This window comes from Phaseolus vulgaris, chromosome 2 (assembly GCF_051622355.1).
Source record: "Phaseolus vulgaris cultivar YP4 chromosome 2, ASM5162235v1, whole genome shotgun sequence".
Lineage (NCBI taxonomy): Eukaryota > Viridiplantae > Streptophyta > Magnoliopsida > Fabales > Fabaceae > Phaseolus > Phaseolus vulgaris.
In genome coordinates, this window is record NC_143499.1 from 48361262 (window position 1) to 48371558 (window position 10297).

Here is a 10297-nt window from a genome sequence, read left to right on the forward strand (position 1 = left end):
TGGGTATGAGGCCATGATCAATTAGGTTGAGTTGACTAGACACCATGTTTAGTGAGTAAACTTAATCATTGTGTCCCTTTTATAATCTCTATTTAAAGAGATAATTGTACTTATAATTGGTGTAACAGAATTGCCCGTGTGTGGGTGTAGGTTGCAGTTGGCGATCGAACCACGTTAAATTCTGTGTTGTTTATTTTCTACAGTTGATTAGTGATTATGTATGTTGATTCCGAATACGTTTTTCCCATCATGTGTGACACGAACATTTCCTAATTCATTTTATAACTTTCAATATTATTATTTTAATCGATTTTATATCATTTAATTATAAATTTATTTTTTATTATATTAAAACTATTATATAAAAAATTATATACAACTCTTTAAATTATCAAAATATATATATTTTTTAAAATGGATACATAAAAGGAGAAAAAAAATAGCAAAAAGTGTGGAAAGTGGAGGAAAAAAGAAAGGAGCTTGTGTGATGTGTGTTACCGATAAACGACACCGCACCTACAAGCAAGATTTGGGAATAGGGTATGTGCTAAGAAAGATAAACCCCACCCTAGCTAAACTATATGTCTATTACTTATATTCTTTTTCACTTTTTAAAAAGTTTTATTTTTTTATTTATTCCAGATTTCTTAATTACGTAATTCCTTTTTATTTTTTTATTGTTTTATGTTTCCAATTTATTTTACTATGTTCTTTGTTTATAAATAATATTTTATTTTTCAACAATTTACGTGAATGAATAACAAGAGATGTGATTAATTTGTTGGGAACATTAAAATGCGGTTTAAGGAATGTTTGTCTGAAATGTATAAAATTTAATAATGGTATTAAAAAATTACTTTATTTGTTATTACATGCACAATCCCATCAGTGGTAATGTTGACTATTGATTTGCATTCATCACATTAAAATTTGTGATAAAGATGCTCATGCCACCATGTGTGTACGAATATATTATTTATTTATTTAATACAGGAGGATAATTGTATACTTAATTATTTTAAGAAAAATAATAGTGTGAAATTGTATACAATTTTGATGTGATAAATTTATAAATAAATATATATAATAAAGAATAAAATTATAATTAAATAATATAAAATATATTAAAATAATAATATTGAAAGTTATAAGGTGGTGGTATAAAAAGATGTGATTGTCATATATCATTGCTCTTATTTTAATAACAATTTTATTGAAATAAAATCAAATTAATTACTGCGCCACAAATACTTATGGTTTGATATTTCATTTATTAGACAGATATTATCTCATATAACAACGAAATAGATTAGTTTTCCATCTTAACTTTTTTTCTCGATAGGTATTTTTTTCCTCTCATTCGAGGAAGTAAAAAAAAACTATATTTACAATTAATATATACATTTTAATTTGAATTTAATTAGTGTTATTCAATCTTAAAGTATCCAATAACATTTAAATTTTTTAGCATAATTTTTTTCATACCAGTTTTAGTTACGTTATTAATAGGTAAGATAAATATTATTATTCTATTTCTAAATAAATTAAACGTGATATGTATAATAGGAGCTTTAAAAAAATATGTATTTTTGTTGGGATGTTGTTAGGATGAACTACTCTATGATGTTTATTTGGCTGTTTAATATTAAATTTGAGTATAGAAAGTTGGTAAAAGATTTTTTTAGTGTAAAAGGGTTAAGACATCCTAAAGTATTTTAATTATTTATTTATTGTTGAAAAAAATAATAGAACAAAATATAAATAAAAAATTATTGCATAATAATTCTCTTATACTTATATAAATTTATATAATAATTTTAAAAATCTGATTAAAGATTATGATATTTTGTAATTCATGAATGGATATTTTACTTATAAACTGATTTTATAAAATTAAAGTAAATTTAAAGTTTATTTATTGATAAACAAAGTGAAACTAATATCAGGTGCAACTAAATAATAAATAACGTTAAAAAGCATCTAATCATAAGATATATATTTATCGACATACCACTCTCAAATGCAAAACAATACATATTGTTTAACTATTTTATGTTATTCATAAAATAGCTGTTTCATATAGTGTTTACTTTTATAATAATTTTAAGATGTTGTTGAGATATTCTAGACAGGACTATGCCTAAAAATGTAAAAAGGAAAAACTCTGGACAAAACCAAATTAAAAAAATAGTTTATCAGTAAAAAGATTAAGTTTCTAATGGGTATAATTTATTATTATAAATCTCGTTTTGCTTAAAAAACATTAATTATAGAAAGTGCAAACAAAAAAAATACATACTCAACTAAAAGTTAAGTAATATAACAGGAATAGTTAACAGATATTGAATACTAATTTTTTCTGACAATGATTTTTTAATGTTACCAAAAACTTAAACGTTGAATTTTAAACTTTTTTTTAAAGCTATAAAAATTTGCACACAATGACATCCGTAAACATGATATTTAACAAAATCTATTTAAATTTCTTTTATCAATTCATAATAATTTAAAGTGAATATATAAATAATTGAATTTGAAGGAAGAATATTATTACTATTGCCCTAATTTTTTTTTATTATAGGATTACTTTTTAAATATAATATTTTAAACATAAACGATTTCATTATAAAATTAGGGTTAGCTAAAAGTATATTTTATAAAATAAACTTCATTCAAATAAAGTTTAATGGTTTGCTCAACAGGGTTGATGATATTACGTTTTAGATTTGATTAAGTAATTTGTTAATTTTGTCACACAAATTCGGAAAGTTAATTGACATGCATCATAATCTACGTGTTACATATTTCGTTAACCAAGTAATTTTCGTTGACCATCATGGTGCAATAAAATAATTGAAAGGCTACTGATTAGTGTTGTTTCAATAATTTAATAAATATTTTTCTTTTCTTATAACTTCTTTTTATTGATATTTCAATTTATTTAATATTGTTTATAGAGACTGCATTAAATATTTTTAAAAATATGTAGTTTTATTTAGTAAATACTAACATCTTAAATATTCTTATATTATTACAAATTTAAATATATGCAATGACAAATACTGTGCTTATAAAAAAAATTATGTTGTGCATATTATTTCTGGGTGACAACTTCCTTTTCCATTTAACAATCAATATCGTTAATGTTTCGGTTTTATTTTTTGGAGTTTATAATTAATTAAATTGAAAAATATATTGTACAAAATTAAATTTAAAATCAACCTATACTTTTTTTATTATTGGAAAAGTTAGATTTTGGGGAATTTTTGAAAAGTTAGATATGTAGATTTTAAGGTTACAAGAAAAACAACTTTTATCTATTCATTCATACCAGGTTACTAGAATGACATGCTTGGTAGAAGAAAAGGTTATTGAGACGCTTTTTAAATTTATGTCCATTAATCAAGATTAGGGTTTCTCATCATGTTTAAGTGGTCAAATTCATTTTCTTTTATTATGTATTAACTTTTGTAGTAGCAATATAATAGATTATCACTTATACAAAGTTCTAGATGTAAATAATTAATATTATAATATAATAATATATATCCTATGTTATATGCAAAATAATTTTTCTCCTTGCCAATTTCGTCAAGCCGATCTTCATACCTGCAAATTTGGTTGTGCATAGCTTATATGGTTATTTTTTATTTTTTTAAAAACTGATGAAAGCAACTTTACAAAGTTTATTTAATTTTAAACCGATAATTTCTCTTTTCATTTTTATCCCAATATGGAAATTTTAGGATTCAATACAATTTTGATACCTCTATGTATATTTTATGCTTCTATACAATTTTGGTTTTTTATTCAAAAAACTATAATTTTTATTTGTTCTTTATTTGATTTTTTTTCTTGCATTTCAGTTATTTAAATATTTTGTATTTTACTTTTAAATAAATATGTTAAATTTTAAAATTACCTTCAAAAATTGAAACATAAAACATATATAAAATTAATAATTATTTAAAAAATATAAGTTTTCTAAAATAAAGAGATAGAATATCTTTTTCTTTTAATAGACGTGGAAAAGTGGGTTTGAGTCATGATTTAAACTCTTAGTCCTTTAAAATTTAGGGATTTTGTTGGTGTTTTGAATTTGTTAATTTATTTTGATCGATTTTACCTGGTTGGTCAATCTACTAAAATCGATGAACTAATATGCCAACTCTTAATTTTAATTAAATTAATAATTAAAAAATTATTCTTTTATATTATATTATTTGAGAATATAATATAAAATAATATTGTAATTTGAATCATTAGCACTTACAAAATAAGTTTTAATTATTAATTATAATGAAATAATTTAACATATAAAGTAATAATTATATTTTACTTATCTAATTCAATATATCAATTAAAAATTTAGAAAATATTTATATAACTAAATTCTTTTAAATGGTTAAATTTATCTATAAGCTCATCCTTTAATATAATAAACCAAAATTTCTAACCCAACTTGCCACACGGCCTAGCCTTTATTTTTGACATGCTAAAAGTTGATCGAATTATTTCGTTTCGCCACCCCTAATATAAAAAATAAAAACTATATTTGAACCTATATTTCAATTCACACTCCAAATCTGTTATTAAATTAGTTTTTCGACAAAATTATGTTAAGTTTTTTTCTTAAAAGAGTTTTGGATTAAATATTAGGAAGAAAACTGAAATTGAAAGAACAAATTCTATTACAAAAATAATCAAATTCTTTAATAAATTAGTCAATTAATTTATTAATTATCTTTCTACAAATTGTTATTGTTTGGACAGTTGTATATTTTAAGGTTTAAGGTTTAGGGTTTGTACGTATATTTTCAGTCAAAGATAGGTAAGGATTGAAATACATTCTTGAAATGATTCCAATTTTTTTTATTGATAAAAAAAAATCTATTTATAATTAACACTTATCATCCATGCATAGTATGATGGACATTAATAATTAGCTGTAACCCTTTCTTCCACAGAGAAAAATTAGCTGTAATCTTGAAGGTTTTGATACATAAATATATAGAAGTAAATAAAAGTGGTTAATGAAATTGAATGATGAATGAGTGCAGATAGATAGAGTGAAGGATAAGATGGTGGAAGTGTTTGTGTTGGATAAGTCAAATTAAATTTCCAAGTTTTAGACGTCTCATCTATTAAAAGGCATTGCAATATGTACAAGTCTCATTAGCACGCCACGTGGAAGATGTGATACAAAAATCGTGCACTTGAGAGTGGCTATGGTTAGACGCATATATTGGTTTTCTTAATTATGGGAATTGCTACCACCTTTTCTGTCCCACTTTAAGATAAAGCAAAAGCTAGCAGCTTAGGGGAAATAGAAAAGCAAAGGAAAAAAGAAAACCATGAAAGGAAGAAAGAAAAGAAAAGAAAAGCAATAAAGAAAGAGAGAAACACAAAGACAAAAGGTTCTCAAAACTCCATGATTATTCAAATTCTCTCAAAAACAGTACCAAGCAGTAGTAGTGTTCCCCCTACTTAATCACCCCACAGTCTCAAACTCTCTACAAACACCCTGTTTTGGCTTCGATTCGAACAACATCTTCCTCTTTTCTTCTGTTGAGATCACACCAATTAACAAAGACATGAATAGAGCTGTCTTGCAAAGCTCACCGGTGCAACAAATGATGGCTGCAAACCCTAACAACTGGTGGAACATCAACACCATGCGTCCTCCTCCTCCTCCTCCTTCTCAAGATTCTTCTCCTTTCTTCTCCACTCCTTCCAGCTTTCTAACTCCACATAACCCCTCTTCTTCTCTTCCTCTCCCTTCTTGGCATGATAACAATAAAGAGCTACCAGAGTCATGGAGCCAGCTACTCATGTAATAATAACTTCCTCCCTCTCCCTCCTTCTCTCTCTCTCAGACACACCAAGACATCACTTTATGCTTCTATGACTGTGCTTATTAATTACTTGTTTTAATTTTCAAAGAGAGATCCATCAGAATAAGGAATTGTTTCTTTAAAAGAAGTTAAACCAACAAGCCCTTACTTAGTGTATGTATGTTTATTCTTTGAAGGATCAAATCTAACTAGCTGATGTTTTTCTATTCTGATTGGTGTTTATGCATGTGTTTTGGACAATAGGAGTGGGATGGTGTCTGAAGAAGAGAAAGGGGCTATGTGCCAGGTTGAGTCAAAGAAGTTGGAGAACTGGGAGCAACAAATGCTGAGTCAGGCTTCAAGGGCTGCTATGGTTGATGTTAAGCAAGAAGGGTCGGTGAACAGCTATGTGTACGGTCATGGAAACGAAGAGTTTCACCCACCAAAGCCAACTTGGTCTCAAATAGTGCCTGCTTCTTCACCCAAATCATGTGTAACAAGTTTCAGCAGCAGCATGTTGGATTTCTCTAACAATAACACAGATGCTAGGCCTCCTCCACTAGACCAATCATCAGAGGTATAATATTAATACATGTCACAATTTAATTCTTTTTTTTTTTTTTCCTTTTCTGGGTTTTGCTTTGAGTTATATATATTATACATTTCGTGAAACTTTACTAAAACTATCTCACAATTGAAAATTAACCTTTGAATTTGGACTCCCAAATGTTTTTTGAATGAATATTTATGTTAAGTGGTTCTTCTATTCTTTATTATATAGATCAAGCAACGGATTTCTTTGCTTCTGTTTATGTTCTATTCTTTCTATATAATAAAACGAATTCTAGTATATACATGGTCTTTTCTTCTTCTATTCTTTCTATACAAAACAGCATCAATTTTCTTCTCGGTTTTGTTTTTTTGCAATATAATTTAAACTAAAGTTATATTTTTTGTTTATTTTATTCTCAAGTGTAATAGCAGTGCAGCTGGTGGGGCATTCAAGAAAGCTAGGGTTCAACCGCCCACAACGCAGACGACCTTCAAGGTATTTTCATCCATTGAAAACTATTAGACAGAAACTTCCAACCTCGAACACTTTTTCAGGCAAACCAACACACATAACCGCACACAAACATCACATGTGTGTGGGTGGTCACTGTTGTTTTTCATGATTGTCTTGTTCCTACACATGTTTTTTTTCTTTCCATTTTATCTTCAAATGAAGAATCTACTTAAACCCACTTAATTAAGCACATGTGTCCATTTCAGGTTAGGAAGGAGAAATTAGGTGACAAAATTACAGCCCTTCATCAACTCGTTTCCCCGTTTGGAAAGGTATAAACTTAATTTATTCAATTCAAGATTTAATAAACTAAGAAAAAGTACCAAGTATATTATATATATATATATATATTAACTTTGTATTACCTACCTCGAAAATAATAATGGAAAATAATCTTGAAGTTTCTTGTATGTTTCATCTTCCCCATCCCATCTTTCTTTAATATATATTTTTGAACACAGTATTTTAGAGGAAGCAACATGGTGTTTGTGTAGCATTGCATAAGAGATGACTGGGAATATGACTGTTGTGTGTGCTATTTTTTTTTTACTTTTACAGACTGACACAGCGTCTGTCTTATTAGAAGCTATTGGGTATATCAGATTCCTTCAGAGTCAAATTGAGGTAATTAATGTTTATTCCCTCTGTCGATTTTTGCAAACAACCACGAGAGTCAGTGAATAGTGATGGCATGCTAGCTGTTAAAAGTTCATTATTTCACGCTGTTCTATTTTCCACACATTCATATGTATAGGTTTTGAAGCTCTAAACCTATTCTCTTTTCACCATGGATGCAGGCCCTTAGCTTACCATACTTGGGCACTGGATCAGGAAACATCAGGCACCAACAATCTGTAAGAAATATAATATCAACCTTATGTTAACCCACATACTATAAAAAAATTATTAAATAAAAATTAATCTTAAAGACAAAATAATTAGTTAATTAATCTTACGATGTCAAAGCAAAATGAGAAAAACTTAATTACTATAACTAGTGACTCTTTCTCCCTTTAGCATCTTTATTGTTGCATGTGCGCCAGAATGTATACTAATTAATGGGTAATTATGTGGTACTAATTGAGTGATCATTGTAATTGTTTAATGTTAGGTTCAAGGAGAGAAGAATTGTATATTCCCTGAAGACCCCGGTCAGGTATGCTTTTTCCTTGGATCCACTAACCCCTTAAAGGGGTTTGGGGATTTTGCATTTCAAAACAAAAGCTTACAACTTCAACTTCAATTCTATATTATAAATGAACAAAGTAGCTACACAGTCAAAGAGAAACCAGCTTTATCTGATATAATATATATCATATCACTCTCAAACCAATGAGTTCCTTCCTCTAATTCACTGCATTATTATTCAAATTCTTATTTTCTTTCATTTAATTTCTGGTTGCAGTTGCTGAATGAAAACTGTTTGAAGAGGAAAGCAACTAGTGAGCAGCAGGTAATTGTTCAGTGAATTATAATTCTGAATTTCAACTTAATACTGATGAAACTAGTTGAAGGATGTATTTTGATTTTAACTTGTGATGGTTTGTTGTTGTTAATTAATTAGGATTCTGAAGAAGAGGCAAAGAAGGACCTAAGGAGTAGAGGGTTGTGTCTGGTTCCAGTGTCATGCACACTGCAAGTTGGAAGTGAAAATGGAGCTGATTATTGGGCACCAGCTTTTGGAGGAGGGTTTCGGTAGATGAAGCTAATTTACCCATATTAATATATGTGGCAGCATACAGAAGAACAAATTCATGGAGATTGTATAACATCATTAGCAGTCAATCTGCTGCAAAACCTAAGGCTGATTGCTCATGATGCTATACACCATTCCTGAATAAAATCTGTGCTGTCATGTCGAGTAGTATATATTTGCCACCCCATGTTAAGACTCTTAATTCATGAAAATCAAGCTTTATTTTGTTTTCACTAGCTTAAGGTGTATGTATAAGATTATATACATATGCAATAACTGTATGATTATTTTCAGTGCTAGCAGTAATTAAACAGACCATGCAAGCTATTACCAATGCACGTACGGTACATAAACTCTTAAAAATAACTTCTAAACAAAATTCGATTCTCTTAGCATGCTATTCATTGTCATCGTTATGGAGTCCATGTCAAGTTTAAACACGTTCCTCTCTTAATCCATACATATTTTAAAATAAAACTGTGATAGAATACCAATTGTACCAGTGTGGATAATGGGGCTAAGTAATGTTGATCCACCTTGATACACGATGCTTACTTCACTCTTAGTTGTCCTATTCTTCAAGTCTCCTTTATTCTGCGCGTGCCTCGGTCGGCCGGCGGGGTACACTCCGACGTTCAAGTTCTCCAATCTTATGAAAATTGTATCTTTTCCTTCTTTCAGAAGTCCTTTTAGTAGGTTGACTTGGGCCTTGGCCGTGGGCCAAACAACTGACGGCTAGAAACATGTTTAGTGGTCTCTGGGTTGGTAATTTTCTGAGATCCAGATAGTGCTTCAGATAACGTATTTAACTTATTCAACAGAAGTTGTAACTACTCGTCACATGTAACCACGTTCTTTATTTAATTAAGTTATTTAATCCTTCGGTGAGCATGGTACACCAATATTTAAAATGTACAATGCAGAATCAGATTTGGTGTCGAAACAATTATATTATTATAATATGAGAATAATGGAGCATTTGAAAGTGCTAGTAAAGTTTTTGGTTGGGTTTTGTTGTTAGTGTGTATTGTTGTAGGTGGATGAATAGACGTAAAGAAGTGTGCAGAGTTCACATAGACATACACCGACAGAGTCCAACACGCATGCAGAATTGTATCGCATGCGGGGCTAATGCATAGTTATACGCCCTTTCTTTGGTTATATCAATCGCAGAATAAATAACCCTAGATTGGCTATGGAATCCCGCGTGTTACTGCATTATATACAAACACAATTTTTGTAACTTTTAATTAATTTTCAGTAATAATCAAGTTGAGTTAGAGAAATTTTTTGAATGTAAAACTCGTATAATAAGTGTAATAAATTGGGAGTATCTATCTCATAAATATAGAATTTTTTTTTATCACAAATAAAGGAAATAATATGAAGTAGGGATGTGGATAAAATCTAAAAAAAAGAATAATGCATTTCAATGTTCTAGTTAAAGAAGTCATTATATGTTTTTTTATCAACAAAATAATTAAATTATAATAAGAAGCACAAAAGTCCCTTTTAAATTATATTCAGACACCATGCTTCATTTGTGTTTCTCAAGAACATTTCTGAAACATATATTACAATTTCATTTCTTCAATTTGTAAAATAAAGTATTTTTTATGAAAAAAATTATTTATTTATTTTTTTTATAAAAACTTTCATTAGTATCATTATACAACTTCACATCTCATAATAAAAAAAATT

At 28.4% G+C, this 10297-nt stretch overlaps 1 protein-coding gene across 1 annotated transcript; it reads left to right on the forward strand.

The window, feature by feature from the left end:
- The first annotated feature begins 5234 nt into the window (after positions 1-5234).
- On the forward strand, positions 5235-8832 carry LOC137812871 (transcription factor bHLH68). Its single transcript, XM_068615105.2, has 9 exons — positions 5235-5833; positions 6099-6411; positions 6808-6882; positions 7107-7172; positions 7459-7524; positions 7698-7754; positions 8012-8056; positions 8306-8353; positions 8465-8832. The coding sequence occupies exons 1-9, from the start codon at positions 5595-5597 to the stop codon at positions 8597-8599; spliced, it is 1044 nt and encodes a 347-aa protein (XP_068471206.1). The 5' UTR covers positions 5235-5594; the 3' UTR covers positions 8600-8832.
- Positions 8833-10297: the final 1465 nt, after the last annotated feature.

Excerpts from the sequence above, each read along its gene's own strand:
- LOC137812871 (XM_068615105.2), top strand. The coding sequence starts at position 5,595 with ATGAATAGAGCTGTCTTGCAAAGCTCACCGGTGCAACAAATGATGGCT. Across the intron at positions 7,173-7,458 it reads TCGTTTCCCCGTTTGGAAAG|ACTGACACAGCGTCTGTCTT; the intron begins GTATAAACTTAA and ends TTACTTTTACAG. Across the intron at positions 7,525-7,697 it reads TCCTTCAGAGTCAAATTGAG|GCCCTTAGCTTACCATACTT; the intron begins GTAATTAATGTT and ends CCATGGATGCAG.